General features: G+C 34.5%; 1 protein-coding gene across 2 annotated transcripts in view; it reads left to right on the top strand.

The window, feature by feature from the left end:
- Edil3 (EGF like repeats and discoidin domains 3) overlaps nt 1-22,551 on the top strand; it is a 412,828-nt gene that overhangs the window by 102,174 nt on the left and 288,103 nt on the right. For both annotated transcript variants that reach the window (XM_047555553.1, XM_047555552.1), the window contains exon 2: nt 19,584-19,712. In XM_047555553.1, coding sequence (XP_047411509.1) covers nt 19,584-19,712 — 129 coding nt within the window. The remainder of the gene's footprint in view (nt 1-19,583; nt 19,713-22,551) is intronic.

The raw sequence follows: 22,551 nt of genomic DNA, 5'->3' as shown, positions 1-22,551 counted from the left end.
TGGGGATCAAGAGATTAAGATTTCAATTCAAAATATGCCACCCTCTGGTTGGGTGGCTTGTCATTACATGTATAGACCTCACCCCACTCCATTTAATGATCAAAGGAGATGGGGTGTACTTTCTCCAGGATTTCCTGTCCCTGAAATTTTAGGGATATGAATTATACTAAATTAAAGAGTTATTTTGCAAGATTGAAAATAAATATTTGTGAGCATGCACTGAAAGAAGAAAGTTTTATAAAATTCAGTGAACTCTTTATTATTCACACTAAAGACCATTGTACTCTAAGGTCTTTTTCTTTATGTGCTTGTATAGCTATTACTGTTGTTGATTTTTACTAATGAAGTATTTCCAAAAATCAGTCATTTGTTTTGATAGCTAGGACTTTTAGTAAATTCATTTACCACAATTTTAAGTTAAAAAAATTATCTTTTCTTTTAAACTGAAGACTTCAGACCAGCAGTACAAGGCAGCCCCGCAAAGACAGGGACAGGATCCAGAATACTCATGGTACATTTAGGGCCAGTAAGTAGTGAGGGGAAATTTTCTAAATCTTCTGGGAAAGACATCCTCTTGCTCTTACTAAAGAGGGTTTTTTTTGTGAGGCTCTTTTCTGGAGATCATGGGGCATGATGGTGAATCCTATTGACCACTTTGGTCTTTGAAGCAATATATAAGTAATCTTTCAATCCTAACCAGGTACTGGAGACCAAGGGAACTATAAACAGAAGCTTAGACTCTGACTCTCTCAAGCCAACCTACTTCTGAACTCCCAGAGGAATTTCTGAAATAATAAGACATTAACACACACAATAATCCTACACTCCATTTCCTTTAGGGAATAAACAAGACATTCATAGTGTCCAACTTCCAGAAAAAGAAATTAATGCATTCTTTCATTTTATAATTGCTAAGTTAATTATGATTTTCATGGTACTATTTTTAAAAGGTGTTCCAATAGTAGCTACTTCTCTTGGAATGCTCAAGTTCTTTGTGTTTCAGAGTAATTGGCTTCTGAGCATAAACTGTTGGACAATTCCTTCAGCCTGGTGTTTGAAACTCAATTACAGTATTTATGAGTGTGTGTGTTGAGCAAGATTCTTAATCTGTAAAGCCTCAATTTCCTTACTTGTAAAATGTGGATTTAGAAAAAATATTTCCCTAGGAATTAACTAGAAGATTGCAAATTCAGATTGATCTCATGCATTTCTAAATTTTTAAGTTATTTTTCATCCCCTATAGAAAACCACCATATTTTGATTCAAAATGGAAATAATTATATTTCCTTCTTTATATCAAGCAACAAAGTTGAGTGGAAACATTCAAAGACCTGGTGGGGATAGCTCAGTGGTAGAGCAATTGCCTAACATGTATGAGGCCCTGGGTTCAATCCTCAGCATTGCATAAAAATTAATGAATAAAATAAAGATATTGTGTCCATCTACAACTAAAAAAATTTTTAAAAGATTTGGAAAAACGGGGACTGGGGCTATAGCTCAGTGGTAGAGCACTTGCCTAGCATGTGTGAGGCAATGGGTTTGATCCTCAATACCACATAAAAATTAATTAATTAATTAAAGGCATTATGTCCATTTACAACTAAAAATATTAAAAAAAATTGTTAAAAATGTACAAAGACCAACTCAAGAATGATGCCATTTCTGCATGCTTACGTGCTTTTTGAGCTATTCACTTCATGTCCCTAGATCATATAAATTGTAAGTAGTTCCAGATTTTCTGTTTGTTACTAAGGAGCAAAACCAAAAATTTTAAAGTTAAGCCAAAGAGGAGAAAATCTCTAAGAATTTCTTTTTGGAAAATAGTAGTAGCAGAGAACCGGAGACTGTGTAACTGTGCTCTGGAATTCCTTTGACTGCTGTCCATTATATCAACTTGCCAGAAGAGTTTCTATATTGACTCTGGAAATGCTTCTGGATTTTACCCTACTAATAAAGTCAATAAAATTGAATTTTATTCCCACCAGTATTAGAATGTAACTGATTGAGTAATTAAGTAATTACATTAAAAAGGATGAAGCATAATTTCATTAATCAAAGTTAAAAACTTGCATCTTGAGAGAACATAAAGTAGATTTTCTGTTACAAAAGTAAACTAAACCTCAAGCTTATGATATATCAGTAGGGGTTTATGGAGAAAATTGAAAAAACATAAATCATTCATAAGGGACCCTCTGAACATCATTAGTTTTCTTTCTGTAGCAAACTAAGTCCTTTAAATGACAGTTAAAGGGAGTGTTTTCATTCCAAATATAACTCCACATTAAAGTATATATTAATAATGGGATATTTTCAAAGAGTCAATTTTCCTATTTCCCTTCTTTTAGAGAGACTTGGAAAAGGAAAAATTTAAATTACCTATATAAAATTTGAAGAACAAATTATGTAGAGCAACTCTGCATCATAAGTTTGTGGTTTAGCTCTTTTTTCTTTTTTAATTTAATTTATTGGTGTACTATAATTATACATAATTGTGGGGTTCATTGTGCCATATTAATAAACACACATAATTTAATCAATCTCATTTCTTAGTACCTTCCCTTTCCCTCCCATCCTCCTTCCCCTGATCTACTTGCTCTTTCACTGATATCATTTCCATCATAATAATTATTATTATTATTAGTGCATTATAATTATGTACCAAAGAAGTCAGATTTCATAGTGGTGTGTTCATGTATGTACATAGCATAATTTGGTAGATTTTGTTTCCCAGTACTTCCCCACATCCTATACTAACTAACCATGTACCTTGAATCTAGCAGGAGTAGAATGCATGCTTTCTAAATGAATGAAGGGATGGGTGAATGGTGTGATTTTTTTTTTTTCTTCAAGTTTTGGCTATGTAGGTTATCAGACCAGTACTAATCATACTGTTTTGTTAATTTTCATTTTTAACTTCTCCATGGATATCTCTTCATTGTTTCTGTCTGGCACAAATTCAGAGAATAAGATATCAGATTAAATAGGCTTAAATGTAGGTGACATTGCTTGCTAGATGTGGATTCTTGGGTGCGATACTGAACCTTGACATTTACAGTTTCTTTAGTCACCATACTACTAATAACAGTAGCATCTATGTCCTATGATTATTGTGAAGTTTATATAAGATAAAATCAACAAAGTATTAGATCAGTTGTTGGCATACATTTAGTTCTTAATGGTTTGTTTTTATAGTTGTTGATGTTATTGTTAATTTTTCAAATTAAGTGTGTTAGTCAGCTTTTCATTGTTCTGACCAAAATACCTAACAAGAACAACTTAGAGGAGGAAAGATTTATTTTGGCTCAGAGTTTCAAAAGATCGACTCCATGGATGGCTGATTTCAAGGCAGAACCATCATGGTAGAATGACACGGTAGAGGAAAACTCTTCATCTCTTGGTAGCTGGGCAGAGAGTAGAAGTGACTGGGAACAAGATAAACCTTTCTAAGTCACACACCTCAGTACCTCTTAAGGTCCAAAATCCCAATAATTCATTCAAATGGATTAACCCACAAATGAGGTTAAAGCCCTCATGATTCAAGAACTTCCCCAAAGCCTCACCTCTGGACATTGCTGTATTAAGGACCAAGTCCTCAACACATGATCTTTTGGAGAACATTCCAGATTCAAACCATAGTATCAAGTGAAGTATAAATAAAAATTTTAACCTCTCAGGATATATATCAGTGAAAAGAAAGCTTGTATGAGACTTATATTTTGTACTAATTTTGTCAAAGAATTGAGTTGCAGTTGACAAAGAACACTACATCTGGTAAGCAAACAAAAGCAGCATTTCACTGACAAATATCTCTCTATCCCCAAGCTCCAGATTTCGACAGCTATGATAGACTTGGCAGTTCACACCTGTAATGTGTGTGTGATTAGAATGTGCTGAGTTCCTGAAGATCACGTTTTTAGCATTCCCTGCCTTAAGTAAACATTAAATATTCATGGCTCATCACGATACTCACTAACCTCTGTTTCTTTCAGTTCAACCTTGATATTTATCACTTCTGCTTCTACCTAACTGCTAATTGGATTTTTAAATGTTGTGAGTCTTTCAATTAAATTGTTTCTTATTACTGAAAAGCAGTGCATGAGATGTAGAAAACATTAAAATATAACCACAATGTAGAATATTTAAGTATCCCTGTTACTCACTATCCAGAGGTAACCCCTATGAATCTCTTCATATATCTCCTTCTAGTTCTTTCCCTCTCTCTAACTCTAGAGAGAAGTTGTAGAGCATGCAGTTTTATCCATGTGTGACAAGATCCTGCTGTATTGTGCAGTGATCCTGTGAGTACACATTCTAATCATCTCCTATGAAGTGTTATCTCCAACTCACGGTGGAGGGTGGGGGGTAAGGAGGAAAGATGACACTCCCAGTCCTCTGGAGGATCTTTCATGTCCATTGATATCTCTCTTGAGTTTCCTAACCCTAGGTCTGGGAAATTTGCCAACAAAACTCACATTAACTTTGGAGTCGACACTCAGAATGTAATTAAAGCATTAAGATCCCCTAAATTTGTGTATATTTTGGATTAGTAATGAAGTAAAGCAAATCATCCTTCCTTGTTTCTTCCCAGAAAAGACAAACTCAGAGTTTGTCTTGTTATAAATGACCTTGTAAAGTACCCAAACTGAGGAGCAAACAAAATCATATGTACTAGTACTTGTAATCATGTAAATAAATGTGCAAACAGTCACAGCCCAATACCTCCAAACATAAAAAAGTGATACATTGTTAGTAGTGTTTTAAATTGGAATATTATTTCCAAAAGGTTATTAGACAGTATTAATAAAATTATTTGAAACACGTGTCCATTTCTCTATTTATATTTCCAGTATGAGTTAAAGTTCACAGAGATGTTTGTAGAAGTGTGATTGATTTTTGATGTTTGGGGATAGGAAAAATTTGAAACCTCTTAAATGTTCAATAGTATGTAACTGCATATAAATTACAGTGTACTCATATTTTTGGAATCCACGTGCCTACTAAGCAAAATGAAATATCTATGCTGACAACTTGAGAAATATGTTGTAAAGAAAGAAATGGAGGTATAAGACAGTAAGGTATTTCTGTCTACTTACAGAAAATAGACATGAAAGTATTTATATATAAATAAATATGCAAGGGCTATTTATAGGGTGAGAGAATGAAAAGTAGGAAAAGGGGATATTCAAAGTTCAGGTAATAAAGGTGTGTCTTCATTTCTTTTATAGTTGAAAATATTTGATTAAAATTAATAGAACTAAAGAGGGCAAGGTTTTATGGGATATAATTCAAATTAGTAATGCTTGTAACTAAGGATTGAAATTTTATAGAGAACTTGTGCTTTCTGTTTTCTGTTATTTATTGTCTGAAATATTTACTATGAGCACATACTATTTTTAGAATTAGAGAAAATGTTAAATTTAAAAATAGAACAGTGTGAAGTGATGATTAATAGTATAGGCTCCTGAATTACATTGATAGGATTCAAACACTGTGAATACAGACAATTTCTTAATTTTTTCCCAACAATAATAGTGGTTGAATCATCTTAGATGTGAAATAAAAGAGAAATGTCATTGCTATTTTTACCTAAAAACTTAGGGAAAAAAGTTGATGTTCTGAGCACCTTTATATGCAACATAGCTTAAGTTAATAACAATGTGAAATAAAACTTAGGTGAAAAAATAGGTCACCAAATTAAAATGGTATTCATATCTGTGTCTGGAATTTTATTATTGTATGTCACAATGCTCTTGCATTTTTAATGATGAATTATTTTGCTGTTATGAATGAGATGGCTTTTTTTTTTTGGTGGTTTTACAGAGAGGATGCATCATTGTTGCTTAAAGCATCCTTTACAATTGAAAAAAAAAGCAGTTGCAAGCCAGATAGTAGAGAAGTTGTGCATTATTTCTCCTACTAACTCTATTTTAGTTATTAGTGATTTATATCTGCAGTTTGAGAGGATTATTACAAAGGGCAGTAAACTCGAAATTATTAATAAGATGTGCTCCCTCAAACTTCTGAAAGCTGCATTTCCACTACAGGTGTTTTGTCATTTTCACGCCATTGTGATTTCATCACAGCCTTTCTTCAGACATGAGCATGTGCTCAAATGCATTCAAGTCTATGTGTGACATCCCAGACCATGAGACCCTAAATAAACCTTTCCTCCTCTACAGTTGTTGTGTTCGGGCCTTGTAGTCACAGCAACAAAAAAGCTAACTAGAACATAACCTTACTATAAAATAATGAAAATTTATAACAGCATAAGTAATGGAGTAAAATAATTGGAGGTCAAATTAAATTTGGAAGTTTGAGCATAAGGGAGATTTGTGTCAGAAGAATTTTTCAGCAACAGTTTGCTTGATTTCGGGTTTAAGGATAGTTATGAATCATGGGGATGGAAAGAGGAGAAGGCAGAAAAGAGGGTTTTTACAGATGCTTCAAGATATTTTCTTGTTCTCCAACTTTGAGAGGACCGGAGGTATTCTCTTTGGTATTAATTACTTGCCACTGCAGTCGTGTGGCGGGAGAACTACCCAAGACTAGGGATGGGGAGTTTCCCAAGGGTTTAGGTGCTTTGAAGTTCTGTGCCCCAGATTGTTCAAAACTACTACTCCTTCCTTGAGAATTACTGGGAAAATGGCCTGGAAAGTAATTTAGTCAACAAGAAAAGGAAAGAAATATGAGGTCAGAGAAAAAGTGGTGCTGGGTTCTGCTTTGGAATATGCCTGCTTAAAACCCTCTCCTTTCTGCTCAGTGCTGGGTCAGGGATTGGGAAGGAGTTGGTGAGTACCAAATCCTCACAAAAACAAGAACAGAAGGGTTAAAGTGACTGAATATCTGTGCAGTCTCACATGGAGACTACTAATAGGATGGAGGCAATGGGTTTTTGAATGCATCCAGGCTCTGGAAAATAGTTGTCCATTTCTGTGCTTAACGACTTCCTTTGAGCAACTCACATTTCTGTTTAGTAGGTCAGAAGGGTAGCAAAGTCCCACTTCCAAAGATTTCCCAGGTCTACATAGTAGAAAAGCACTAATATTCTAAATGGGGTTCCATTAAGGCGTCAGGAACTCCAGAAGAAAGGTCACTTTGCTTCCCTCTTTACAGTCATGTTGGTCCCCATAAAGATGCAAATTGGAGTGTTAATAGGAATAACTTGACACTGGTTGCAAACCAAGACGATGTCAAGAACACCCATAATTTTTCACTACCACTGAGTTAATTGCTCAGTTGTCTTTCCATGTCAGAAACTCCCTTACATTAGGAAAACACGTTGTCCACATAGCCATTAAATCTGAATAACAGATTCCATGTTTGTTCAAAGAAATAAAGAGCTTATTTGGTCTTATGTTTATCAGTAAACACATCTACAAGGGGGCACCCTATTGAAATGATTCATGTTTCTGTTACCTAGGACTGCTGTGACTGTGGACAAAGAAATTTAAATTCTGAAAATTTAGAGCGTATCTCCAATGAGATTGTGCTCAGTTATTTTATAAAGTGCTGCCTTCATGTAAAAATTTTGCTGCAAAAGGCCAATATAAACTCATTCCCTTTTAACAAAATCTTACACAGATCTAAATCTGCCTTTTTAATACAAGTTCCATTCTATAACTTGACTAAGAGTTTAGGGTCATTTTTTGTGGGAAGATGGCCAGTTTTAATTTTTGAGATGTGTTTTTTCCTCCAGTTACCAAATGAATAAATAAATAGAGTCACATTTGGTGTCACAGTTTACAAAATTGTGTAGGGAGGGGACAGGGCATTTTAAACATCCTGGAAATAAGTAGTTGGGATTGCACTTAAAGCAGTCAAAGATACTCCTTCAACTTCTATATGCCATAATCAGAAATTGATTCATCTACTGGTATCTTAAATTATGGAGTTTTTAAAAAGATTCTAAATAGAAAAGAAATCCTGCAATATTTTTCCGTCATTTTTCACTAGACATATCTTTCCTCAAAAATTGATAGAACCTTTATCTAGTGATTAACAAAATGTCCTGTTTTCTGTTTGACCTACAGTGCTTGAAAAGTGATTAAGTTAGTTGATTTGTGTATGATTTGTTTTCCTCAGAGGTTACTTTTGTATTGGGTATGACCAACTTCACACTTAGAAAAAGCAGAATGCATGACCTAAGAAGAAACTGTAAAATGAACATCCACAGTTGGACATGGCATTGAATTTCATCTTTGTAGCACCTGATTGTTTTTATAAAGTCAATGTGAGTTTATGTGTTTGACAGGGATTGATGGGCTTCGTGACACCAACATGATTGTGCTGCATTCTTTACACATAGCCAAATTCTGTCTTTTAGTTTGTCCTCTCCTGTCAACTGAGCAATTGCAATATTCTCTGGAAAAAAATTCACTGTTTATAATTTTTGCATCATTATAAAAATATAATGTAAAAGCACACAATTTTGTAAGTCATCTCATGTTTTTTTTTTTTTTTTTTTTTCCCACCCAAAATCCAAAGTAGTTAGAAAATCATTCCTGTGCTCTGTTGATCCTTACCATACCGATCTGATAAAGCACCAAGGCTGGATCAGGCCCAGCAGTCTTTGCACCACCCCAGCTGTTGAGTTCCAAGCAGATATTAATTGAGTACGTGATGACATTGTCAATTCTTGTCTCTCAATTCAACTGAGCCTTCGATGCTTTCCTTTAATCTATCTTTCTTCCTTCCTTCCTTCCTTGCTTCCTTCCTTCCTTCCTTCCTTCCTTCTTTTCTTTCTTTCCCTTTCTTTTTTCCAGGTAATGATCTAATTACTTCAAACTTCTGACCCCTTCACAGTTTCAGCTGTCTACCTCACAGAGAATGACAGATGGGATGTCCTTTCATTTATGTCTCAGGTACAAACATACAAATTCAGGCCCAAACTTTCTCTTAAATTTTGTCCCTTTAAGTCAAATTGAATCTTTCCATGTGTATGTAATCTGAGACCTATCCATTTTTTTCTCCACATTCCTCTACCCTTCTGACTATTCCTTTTCTACACAGTTATCCATAACCTTTTCTTTTATGATAGCTACGTCTCATCAGCACCAAAACACCAACAGTTTTCTGCCATTTAGAATACATTTTGAACTTTATCTCCCCTCAACCTTCTTATCAATTTTGATAACTTTTATTGAATACTTTATGCGCCAAGAGCTTTGCTAAAACTTGTAACGTGTTTGGCATTTGATTTTCACCAATTGTCATTTTTCAGACAAGCCAACAGAGATTCGGAACAAAATAACTACAATAGCAAGTGGCAGAATAAGATTTGAAGTCTGGCCCACCTGACTTCCTTAATTCAATGGTGTGTTTCACATAACATGCTGAAATGTTTTTGTCTAACACTTGAAAAACTTAAGAATCACTGATTCTGATATGTTGTTCCCCTTATTTCCTCAATTGCCTGTAGGCTGGAATGGATGCCCAACACTCCCATGAATGGGCCTTCATCCAGGTCATCAAAGGAAAGTAAACCCTTAATCTAAACTAACACTTCTTGGCCCTTAGCTAGCCTGATAGCTCATCAATCAGCATGTGATACTGTTATGCTGTTCTCAAACTGGCGATCACTGACTCTGGGAAGTCTCCCCAATTCATAGTTCTGAGTTTGGTGCCCCTTTCTTGTGTTGCTTTTGCCCTAATACGCAGTGGTAACTCTCGGTTGAAATATTTGGACCTTCTGTTAGACCCTGAGAACATGTATTTGTTCACTGTGGGCCCCATAGTATGTGATGCAATTATGACTTAATGGCATCACATAATAACTACATAAATATTCCTCATAGGTAGGAATATTCACGTTAAGAATACTTGGTGCAGACCTGGTGGTGCACAGCTGTAATTCTAGTGATTTGGAGGGCTGAGGCAGGAAGATTGCAATTTTGAGGGCAGTCCTGGGCAACTTAGTGAGATCCTGTCTCAAAATAAAATAAAAAGGACTGGGATATAGCTCAGTGGTAGAATATCACTCAGTTCAATCTAAAGTACCATAAATAAGTACATAAATTAATTTTTAAAAACTTTGAAAATTCCACTGGATGGTTAAATTATTTGAATATTTATAAAATTTAAGCTAATTGAAGTTATAGGGGTTCAATACATGTTAATATTAAATAGTGGCTCTTTTGTTTACACATTGTGAGTGCCCTTATGTGTGATTTGCCAGTTGTAGATTTCTGCAAATGACTTTTTCCCCTAACTTATGGTTAGTAAAATAATAAAGAATACTTTCTAATAAAGTTTATCAGAAAAATACATTCCCTCATTTGCCTTTCTGTCAATTGAAATCAGGAAAATAAAAACTAACTTTCATCCTTCATTCTCCTTTTTTTTTTTTTTTTTTTTGGTGCTGGGGATTGAACCCAAGACCTTATGCTTATAAAACAAGCATGCTACCAACTGAGTCATATCCCCAGCCCCTCTTTGTCTTCTTTTTTTTCATTTCTCACCTTCTTCTATTTCTTTTTCTTTCTTCTTTAATAAAGTCTTTGGGAGCGCTTTCAAAACTGTGGAGGGCTGAGTTCCACTACCCATGGTCCTGATTTAATCCAACTGGGCATCAGGCATTTGAAAAGCTCCCCTGTGATTCTAAAATGAGACTAAGTTTCAGAATCACTGGGCTAGATCGTCTCTAATGTACCTTTCACTTCTAAAAATTCTAGGTTCTGTTATTTTAAGGGACTCTCCAGAGTGTTTTTAAAATACAACATACACTAGAAGATCCTCTTTCAAAATGTTAGAGACTAAAATATTTTTGTCTTTTTATCCAATTGGCCTTGATTGAAGCCTTACGTTATCAGATGTAAAATTCAAATTGTCATCACTTAATAATTGTTGCTGACTTTCTTCTAATTATTTTTTCAGGCCAGTATGCCATTGGCATTTAGAAATTTTTAGAAAATTATCTAAAAAGAAAATGACTTTATAAATAGTGGGGCAAACTGTGATTCTCTAATATGCGAGCAATAGCTGAGTTGCATCTGCTTTAAATTAGCAAAGTGTGGTTTTGAGGACATTGTAATCTAAACAGTTTCTTTGTTCATGTATCTGATTTGAGTCTTCCAGAACTGACTATGGATTCTATGGAAATGGAAGTGCATTATTGGATGGACATTCATTATAGGAAGGTGAAGTGATTTACCATTAAGATGGCAGATCCTATTAATGCAGATGCATTTCTTTCTATTGAATTTTTATCTTATTTTCCTCTCTATTCTTTAATTGCAGGATCATATGTTATATTAGCTAGGATTTAATTTTAAAGCAGATATAAAGGTAAGAGACAGATCACACCTTTAAATTAATTTTTTTGAAATATATATTGTTCATAGTCAGAAGCTTTAGTTTATGAGACAAAGTTTTAAAATGAAAATCTGAGTTAAATAATTAGTGTACACAGCTAAAATTTTAACATTCAACACTTACATTCTCTCAAGAGGCAAGAACATAAATTGAGAGTCCTATTGTTGATTCAATAATGACATTTGTTTTGTTCACAGTTTCATAGACAGTAAATTATATGGCAGCTAACATTTTCTATGAGTTTTTCCAGTTTGAGTATGCAAATTCTCATGAACTTTATCTCATTTTAAGTAGAGTTATTGCTCACTTGTGTATTAGAGTTGACTCATGTTGCCAAGCACTCCGTGTATATTTCAAAACTCTGACTTGTACAATTGAAGGCAAAGCTTTTATTTCCTTTCTGCTCTTTAATGAAATGATATTATAACTGCCAAGTTCGATTTGAGAGCAAAAAGATGAGGCTGTAATACTCGAACATGTGTTGTCATAGTTGTGGGACTTGAACTTAAATGATCCCTGTGTTTTACTTCCCTGCATATAAATATGTGTGCTAATATCCTTATCATTTAGTTTGCAGAGGTATTGAAGTAATTAAACAATAGCTGGGTCAGTGAAGTGAAAAGTGTGAGTGATATGTTACCATTTTTAAATTGTTAATTTACATCTGTATATAGGTTTGTTTGCAGAAGTGGAGAAAAGTCAGAAATGATTGTACAGACATCTTCAAGTAGCTGCCAGAACTGCTAAGGAACAGAGAAGACAGGAAACATGCATTCATCCAAATAAATTGTTAATATTAATTTGATTCTCTAAACACAGAAACACATTAACAGTATTATGTAATTGCATTAATGTGTAAGAAAGATTTTAAAATATAAATGTATAAATACATTAATATTTAAATATATGTTAATCTATTTTCAGTAGATGTTTAATACATATAAAGAAAAAGCTTAGCAAATTGCCCTTGACTATCATGAACTACAGAAGATAAAGGGGGGGATTTTTTTCCCCCATATTTTTTATTGGTGCATTATAGTTAGTTGTACATAATGGTGATATTTGTTGTCACATATTTGCTCATGCTTATAAAACAACAATATAATTTGGTCAATATTAAGTTACATATCAGTTTCTATTAAACTTCAGTTGCTGACAATAAACATTTAATGGTATTTCCTTACCATTATGCAGATGTGCTGGCCTCCTTTCTGTTCCCTGATGTCATCACTCTCTTGCCTAGAACATGAGCTAAGCATTCTCTGTTCTCTTGACTAAAACACTCTTCCTTAGCTTTAACATTGCTGGTTCATGCTTATCCTTCAATTTTCACCTCAAATGAAGTTCTTAATTGACTGTTAGTTAACCAGTTCTATGTACTGTCTTCTTATTGGCCTGTTTCCTTCCTCTCTTATTGCAGTGGGCAATACTTTGCCTATTTACTTTTCCTGCACTTTAATATAAATTCTTACAAGTGCAGGGAGCTTATGTGCTTTATCTCAGCTGCCCTCTTGGTGCCTACTCTGGTGCCTGGCACATGAATGTATGATGAATGACTCAGTGATTCTCTGATTTGTGAACTGGAGAGACACTAACATATCAAATGCCTGAAAACAAACCATCTGAGAGCTTAAATGTCAGTGAAATAAATTAGCTGTCTTGCCCAACTGATTCCTGGAGTACAACTATTATAGAATTTTCCTATTTAGATGGAATTAGAAGTTGCATATATATATTTTGAGTTCCCAGAAAAAGCACAACTACAATAATAAAGGTAAAGATTTTAGGGATTTTATTTGCTTCATATTGGCTTCTGCAGTAATACATGATATTTTATAGGTACTTACACACTTTGCTATCCAGAATAAAAGATCTTGAATTGCAAATAGATGATGAGATGAAATGAACCACCCTTAAGCATGAGTTGACTGGCAACAAGTAGTAGGTCTGTAAGAAGAATGACGTCAACATTGAATATATGCAGATCATCCAATCTGTTCAGAACCCTGGAGAGTGGGTGGAAAAAGCAGGCAAACAGTAAGCTAAATTTAGCCTGCAATGATTTCTTGCCCCTGGGAAAAATAATTGCTTCATTCTATTGCCAAAAGGGAAACCAGCATCAGCTTAATTTGCCTGAGTCTGCCATAAACTGCAGATGGAACCATAAAACATAGTTAGAATAAAATTAAACACATCTGTCCTAATCTAAAGCAGGTAAAGCCAGGCAGCCAAAAAACATCAAGGTATAATGCTGCACAGATTACAATATGCAGAGGTGTATTTTAAGAGATTGCTGACAGTGGGATAAAGAACCTTGAAATCTTGTATTGCTGTATTTTACTTTATTGAACCTTCCTTGTACTGGTTGCCATTATAGCTTTAAAACTCTACCAACATACCTACTAGGAAACAAACAGATAGAGAAAATCATTGCAGTCCAGGAGTTTATTGCATTTGAATCAGGATTTCTCTCCTGAGTTGATACTTCCTTAGATTAATTTGAATTACAGGGAATCAGAAGTCCCTACAGTGTATTTTAATTGGACATCAAACTCCAGCCAGGGAGAGCTTGTTTTCTCTGAAGGTATCAGCCCACATCTGTGTCACCTACTGGGATAATGACTGTGTACAGAAAATAATAGGATGAGACATAAAATTACATCACTTATCCAAACCAGACAGTTTTAAGAGTGAAGAGCATGATGGTACCCATGGAGGTGAACTGCTTCAACTTCTGTTTAAGAAAAAAAAAAAAATGCTTTCCAGTTACGTGCAGTTGTGAGAACTGACAGTCTCCTTATGCAGAACTTTGGAATCCCACTTGAACTTTAGAGTCTCACTCTGCTGGGACTGCTTCTAGTCAATCATTGTATGTGGCAAGGGGGCATATACCTGGCCATTCCTGTCTTCCAGGGACTCCTCTAAAGAGAATCTTTGCTCTGGAGCTTCTTGCTGAATTGGCTAAGACTTTGTCATGTCTGCCTTGTGGATGGAGCTCTTCCTTTTCAACCTTATTTCTATCATCCCTGACCCTTTTCCTTTATTTCTTCTCAGAAGTGGCAGATCTGTATCATAAGAAGAAGACTTCTCCTGCCTATATTTTATCATTCATAGCCATCCCTTCTTATAAACTTTTTACACTTTTAACTTCATCTTAACTTTTACTTCCTGGAGAACTCAACAGACATAGGAATGCTATTATTAACTGGGCAGAGAGAAACAGATTCCAAGCAGAACCTGTGATTACTCTAGGTGTATTTTGTGAGTTTGTGTTGTCTATCCTCTACTTTGTCCAAAGACAGAATATTGCTTTATGCAGCCATTATCCAACTAACACCTTTACATGTGGGAACTTCATTCATCTCAGGCAGACTTTGACATTCCAGACCTCCTTTGTATAAACTGAGTGTTTATTTTGAAGAGGAAAGGGCCCCAAACTAATTTCTTTCTGAAGAATCTTCCTTCTTTTTCTCACATATTTGTTGCTGTGCCTGAAGTTCTCTCTCTCCCTTCCTGATCTCTCCTCCCTTTCCTGTAGACTCCCACTGACATTTGGTATTAACATTCATACTTAAGAATTTATGTTGAAGCGAAACCTCTCCAATTCTACATGTGCATATTCAATAACTTTTTTGGATATTTTATTTGGGGTGTTCTATAGGCTTCTCAAATATAATACTCTTTAAAATTGAACCTGCTATATATCCTTATAAAGATATATTAACTGGTACACATTTTGTCAGGTAGATAAGCAGTATAGAAATCAACCTAGATTTCTTGTCCTCCTTCAATCCCCCACTCAATTTGGTTACAATGTCATTTTGGTCAAATCTATCATATCTTTTCTCCCTTTCAAAAAGACACTATATAAATATTAGTGATGGGGATAAGAAAGAGCATGGTTACTACAATTAACAATATTTTTTTTGTTTTATTTTGTTTGTTTGTTTTTAGTATCGGGGATTGGACCCGGGGGCATTAACCACTAAGCCACATTCTCAGTCCTTTTTATTTTATTTTTTATTTTGAGACTGTCTCACTAAGTTGCTTAGTGCCTCTCTAAGCTGTTGAGGCTGTTCTCTAACTTACAATCCTCTTGTTTCAGTCTCTCCAGTTGCTGGGATTATAGGTATATGCCACCACACTTGGCTAACAATGTATTCTTGAAAAATTCTAGCAGAATGTATGTAAAGTGTTCTCACCACAGAAGTGGTAACTGTGGGTTAATGATTACATTAATTAGCTAGATTTAGTCATTCCACAAGGTATATATACTCTAAAACATCATGTTGTACATAAAAGTGCATATAACTTTTTCTCTCATAAAGGAATGTTCACAAGTCTTTTACTGTATTAGAAATGAGTAGACATAAGCAAAAAAAGGATGAACAAACAGTATAAAGACAAAAGAGAAAAACAGGTCAGCTAAACAACAGCTGGCATCTATAAGATGTAATGAGAGGTAAACTGTTCTGTCTCATTTTGACCACAGAAGCATTATATGACTAACACACACACCTGGTAGAAGACTAACTAGATTTAGTATTATTATCTAGAAAGGACAGGATGGGTGGCAAGAAAGTTTTCTTACAATACCAAAAATTCTGCAGAATGATCGAATAATCAATGGGACAAAAAGTGCCAACCCCACATAGCCCTGGGCATGCCAGGACTGTACACCAGCACCAGTAAGTGCACTATGCAGGAAATGACTGCAGGAGAGGGTGGGATCTGGATCAGAGCTTCTTGATTTTGAATAAATATGTAAATACAAGCTGGTACGTCAGAAAGCTTCTAGAACACTGTTTGGATTTTGTCTTTCTCCCATAGACACTGCTTCTGTCAGCATAAATAAATCAATACAATCACTACAACTTGCCTTATCCCTGTGGACATTGCTGTAGCAACAGATCCTGGTCTGGGGAATGTAGAACTCCTCTCTATGGTGATATGGAAAATATATAGGATTATGGTTGACACTGAAAAATTGTTTGGGGGGGTTAGTGCTCATCTTCATGTGCTATTGGGAGTTAGTGAGGGCAGTGTTGTCAGTCTGGCTGCAGAGCTGTGCTGCTCACATCAAAGGCAGACGGGCATGATCTCACATATAAACTGGTGGTGACTCTACCAAGAAAATCCCAACAGTAATACTTGTGCTTTTAGTTTCATTACTTAGCAGGTCAGCAGTGATTTTGGGGGGATTTTCGGTTTTTGTTTCACCGCCTAGCATTTATTAACTGTATTTGGGATTAAATGATGCCTCTATTGTTTTCACTGCCATAGACACCTCTAAGTTGAGTCAGAACAATGTTGGTAATTTTTTGCTGGGACTACTTCAAAAGATGAATACTTTGTTCTTTGGTCCTCAGTTTGTTTCCTCCATCTGATCCAATGCAGTGCTTCTCCTTGAGTGGTCATTCCTCAACACAGATGTAGTGCTGTGCTTTCCCATGCCTAATATCCTTTTATGACTTTTCAGCACTTAAAGAAAATCTCAAAATTTTTGACAATACATACAAATCCTGTTTGTATATCACCTTATTTTTACTTCATCACTGTCTGTCCCTTATACACACCTATGCCATAACTGTAGTGGTCTATGTGAAGTTCCTGGATTGACCATGATTTTCTTCTTTGAATATATTATTCCCTCTGCCTGGGATGTTGAGCATATACTTTCTCCTTATCTTCCCCACCTCACAGTTGTGAATCTCTTTTGAAGTGTCTGTTGATCCCACATTCAGTCATGTATAATAAACACAGGTATTATGACCCTGTGCTATAATACAGTTGTTTCTGCATTTTTTACTCTCCCTACTATGCTCTGTACTTCTCCAGGGTGAAGGATTTGTTAGTTTGGAATGTTCAGCACTTGCCTCAGTACCTCCCATTCAGTAGATACTCAGGGAACAGAAGGGTAGACTAATAGAGGGATGGTCAGGTGGCTGACTAGCTAGCCAGCCACACATATAAATAGATAGAAAGCCTATGGAAATATCTTCACTGTCACTGACTTCCCCATTCAGAATGCCCTCTGTGAAATATGCTGAAACTGTCTTCACATAGTGAGCTCACCAAGCCATTAGCAAATGCATGTTAAAAACATTGACTCCTTATTAATTACAATATAATTTTTAATCTTCCCTGATCAGACATTTCTATACTTTCTTAGTCATTCTCAAGCAAACACTTCATGTCTCAACCATTATAAATACATTGACAGTCCCAAACTGTATCATTTCACTTGTTCATGTACTCATGCATTTATTACTCTTTTCTAATATCTGCTCCAGTGCTAATGCATTATTTTTGTTGGTCATCTTACTGTGGCTGATGAACTACTTTATAATTTTGACAAAAGTTTCAACTTCCATTTTTGTTTTTTCTAAAATATTAATGTGGTTAATTTGAAGAAAACTGAAGTAACTTTTGGTTGGGAAGACTCTTCTGAGGGAATACAGTTCCTAAGAAATCTATATTAGCATGATGTTAGGGCCCAGGTGCTTTTCTGAATTTAAAAAAGCCTCATTTTCTTTTAGTCCAGGAGGTGGTACTCACACCTATGGAGCACCCTTCAAAACCGAAGGGGCTTCTAGGAATCTGATTCAAGTCCTCTGTAGTAAAGCACGCTATGATTCTGTCTGAAGCCTGCTTTTCACTCCAAACATAATCGGTGCTATGTTGGGTGTGTCAAGAGGCTCACGGACAATCGTTAAGATTTCTAGATGCCTTTTTTTTTAAGTACTGGGGCTTGAACCCCAAGGCAGTTTACCACTGAGCTACATCCCAACCCTTTTTATTTTATTTATTTATTTTTAAATTTTGAGATGGGATCTCACCAAGTTTCTTAGGGCCTCACTAAATTTCTGAGGCTGGCTTTGGATTTGTGATCCTCTTGTCTCAGCCTTCTAAGTCACTAGGATTACAGGTGTGTGCCACTGTACCCAACTCTAGATGCCTTTTTATTTAGTAGAGATTGTCTGTCCACCTTCAGCTTAATTATCTGAAATGTTTTCAGAGGAGGTTTGTAGTCATATCCTTGATTGCATATTTATTACTGGAGTCATGTCTTTCTGGAAAAGCTCACATTGGATCATTTACCAATTGGAGAGGCTGGACATGAGAGTTTTATTTTACAAGTCATGATCCTTATGTATTCCTTCTCATTAATTTCAAACTGGCTCTTTATTTAGCATCTCTCTTTCCTGTTGCACCACATTGCATGCAGGTAATAAGAGACATGACACTTTAACAGTCTACCTAGAAATCTCATTACTCATATACAAAAGTTCACTAGGTACATTTTCTATCCCACAGATTATATCAGGTGACACCATTACCAATTGCTTCTCACTACATGACATCAGTAACCACTTTTTCTAGCCCCCTGTGGGCATTCCTCACCATTCTTCCAGATTCCATCTGCAACCTCCTACCAAAGCCATGGCTAAATATAGTAGGTATTTCTTATTGTGCAACTAATTTCTCTATAGCAGTTTCTATCTTATTCTTCCATGTTTCTACCACTTCTTTCAAGCAAGCTAACCTGAATGGTTACTCGTGACAATGGTGAGGTTCCAAAAAAGGAAATGGAAACTTTCATGTGCTTTTTTTTCTTTAAAATTTTATTGGTGAATTAAAGTATACATACTAGTATGCATCATTGTTGTATATCCATACCTGCCCATACCGTTACTTGGTTTTGTTCATAATTCCATTCCTTCCCTTTCTCTCTCCTCCTTCCTTCCATGAATCTACTGGTCTCCCTTCTTTTTTTATTTTTTCATGTGCTTTTTCAAACCTCTGTTAAGATCATATTAGCCAGTGAAGGTCATGTGGACAAGTCCAGCTTCTCAATATCCATTAATAAATTCTACCATTTTGATGCAAGGAATTAGGGTTACAGAGCTGAGTGTATGAATTCAGAGGGTATTTGTTACAGTTATTATGAATCCAGTCTACCCAACATATTCACATTAAGCTTTTTAAAATAAATTAAACAATGTTTCTTTTACACATGATGAAGAAAACCCAAACTGAATTAATAACTTTCATCTGCAATACTTGTATTATGTAGTATTATTTTTCCTGTGTTACGTACCATTTGTCTTCAAAGCACACAGTTTCAAATTGATCTTGCAGACATCATATGTAAATCCAGATCCTAAAGTGACTGCCAAGGAACATCAGTGGGTTATGTGAGTAAATGTGTTTCAGTGCCAAGACCCCTCGCCCCAACACAAAAAGTCAATCTCTGTTCCTTTATTCCTCAGGTGATATCTGTAATCCCAATCCATGTGAGAATGGAGGCATCTGTTTGTCAGGGTTGGCTGATGATTCCTTTTCCTGTGACTGTCCAGATGGCTTCACAGATCCCAACTGTTCTAGTGTTGTGGAGGTTGGTAAGTGCAAGATTTAAGCATTTCAGTAGTTATCCTCTTAGTTTTCATGAATGATTGATAAATTTGCCTGGTGTGTTTTGAAGATTCTGTGTCAGACTGTGGTGTGGTTTACTTGTCTGTTGGACTCTCAATTTTATTATGTCCAGTTTAATTTAAAGTATATTTCCATTAATGGCATTCTAAGTAAATCATTTTTTATGTTTTTGGTGATTAAGACTATAAATAATAATTTAATATAACACAATCCATATATTACTAATATTAATGTTAATTTAACTTTTTATCCTCAAATTCAATAAATAATTTCCAAGGTAATTTTTCAAGTTAGTTATATAAATAAATTAGTGTTTCATAGACCTTGTTAATATGCACCAGTACTTTGAAGCTGTTCTAAATAATTACTTTTCTTAGAATATAAATACATATTATATTTCTAAGAATATAAAGAAAAATAAAAGAAGACAATATTCCAACTGCATTACTCTTCCGATCTCTTCAAAAACTTTGCTTTGCAAAAATTGATTAGAGTCACTGATTGCATTTCAAAATTAAGTTTTATTTTAATCTGTGAGGTACTTCATTGATATGTATAGTTATGGATTTAGGGTAACTTTTAGAATTTCCAAATAGCTCCCTATTAGGGAAATGGTATACTTTAAAACAATTTGACACTCCATAAACTTGTAGGGAGATGTTTTCCTCTGATTAAAGATAATATTATAATTAAGTTTGAAAAATTTATTTTTAAAATGTATTTTTCTTCCATTTTTAGATGTTAACATTGGTATCTGTAAAAATTAATTAAATTATTGCTGAAAGGTACTTTATTCAGTTAATTCACTTCAAAAATAATTCTCCTTTAAGATTTTCATTAACTCATGGTTATTTTAGGGAATTTGACACAGTGCTACAGAAATAAAAATGCTATAAAAACTTTGACCCCCATCTCCAAGTATATACACTTGATTTTCAGAACCAAAATGAAAATCATATCCTTAGAAAAGTGTGTATTTCTGAAGGAAATTATAGCTATAAATATTCCTACTCTGACTACATGAATAGAATTAAATCTTGGTATTATATTTTAAGCTCATCAACCACAAATTGCAAGTCTTAAATTTGTATTCTATGTTTTTGTCTGTACTTTGAGAAAAAAATATGGAATCAGTGACACATGTGTTTAAATAATTAAGAAAATGGCATCTTCACAGAATTTTAAGTAAATACTTGAATATTCTGGGCCATATTTTTAAGCATGAATTCAATATTTATAATTTTGTTAGAAGAGAGGTTTCATAGACAGTAACATTTTGGAAAACTAAGAACACCGCCACATTTCATTTTATTCAGTGAGGCTTTGGGCACTTAGATGGCTACAGAATTAAATATAAATCAGATTTATTATTATATGTTATTAAAAGACCTCTGATAGTCAGACATTATTGGTTTGATATGCTCCATGCAACAGCCCCCTTCCATAGGTATATTCAGGTGTTCTTGGAATAAATGTGTTCAGTTAGCATTTTCACTATTATTTAACATATAACATTACATAGTAGTTGTATTAACTATAATTTCACATACAGATGTTATAACATTAAAATAATAGAAATCAAGAATCTTAAAAATTAAAAAGTCTGTAGATTTTATGTAAACTTTGCTATTTAAAATTGTTTTGAAGTGTCAGGATATAAGGGGAAATGAAAAACAATTTTGGTAAAAAGTCTGTAGTTTTTATGTAAACTTTGCTATTTAAAATTGTTTTGAAGTGTCAGGATATAAGGGGAAATGAAAAACAATTTTGGTGTTAGATACCTCTATAGGACAGACACATTATCTTACTTATCTTTCTATACCCTCTTTCTCAAGTCCATATTTTATTGCAAAATTAAGAGAATACTGCATATTTATTGAATCAAAATACTTAGCAATAATATTTTTAGTATCTACCCTACCTTAGGTTTCTTCATATTTTTAAAACTAATTATTGGGACCAAATACTTGGACATTAGATTCTTAGAATCCATTCTGCTTTTTCAATTTGAAGATCAATCACTTTCCAGAAACTTTTGTAGTCACTGTTTCTCTGCTGTTAAGTACACCAATGCAGAAAACAGAGTATAGTGAGATTTTATACAAGAAACTGGGAGTTTTAAGGTCATATATTAAAAGACAGAAGAGGTAAACTGTTCTCATTTCTTTATTTTATTTACTCATTAATACACCAAAGATAGACGTTTCTTCGTGTCCAAAGTTTCTTCTATCTTTTTCAAACCACATAAATTTTGTGATTACATGAAGTTCTAAATGTCCTATTTAATTTCCAAAGGCAAGAAAAGAACTTTATTCACATTTGCTTAGAAGAATTTAGGTTTGAGTCTCAATTTTTAAAATTATATTTACCCTGTTCATTCTCTAGTTAAACTTCTTCACTGCAGTTCATCTGAAAAGGAGAGTTTCAAATGCAGGTTTAGAGAAAAAAATTTCCTTCAATATTTCACCTCCAACCTTAATACTTTGGACTAGCCTTGTTTTAAGTTGATACTGCTTGCTTCAAAAGAAATCTTTATATATACAGTTTTGCACAATTTTGTCAAATAAGCACAAAATGCTTCACAGCTTTTGCAATCAGTCCTCTCATCATTTACATTCTTAGAGTAAGCCAAATTGGCTTCCTCAGTTTTGTGAACTTCATTCCTCAGACCACATTGCTTTTCTTTGGATTTTATTTTGGATACTTCATTTTTTTTTTCTTTTGGATACTTCTATGTACTCCAATATCCACTTTCCTTCACCCTCTCTCTGTATTTCTGTCTCCCACACAAGCATTCCTCACACA

This window comes from Sciurus carolinensis, chromosome 6 (assembly GCF_902686445.1).
Source record: "Sciurus carolinensis chromosome 6, mSciCar1.2, whole genome shotgun sequence".
NCBI classification, from domain to species: Eukaryota; Metazoa; Chordata; class Mammalia; order Rodentia; family Sciuridae; genus Sciurus; species Sciurus carolinensis.
This window is presented reverse-complemented; position numbering and strand designations above follow the sequence as displayed.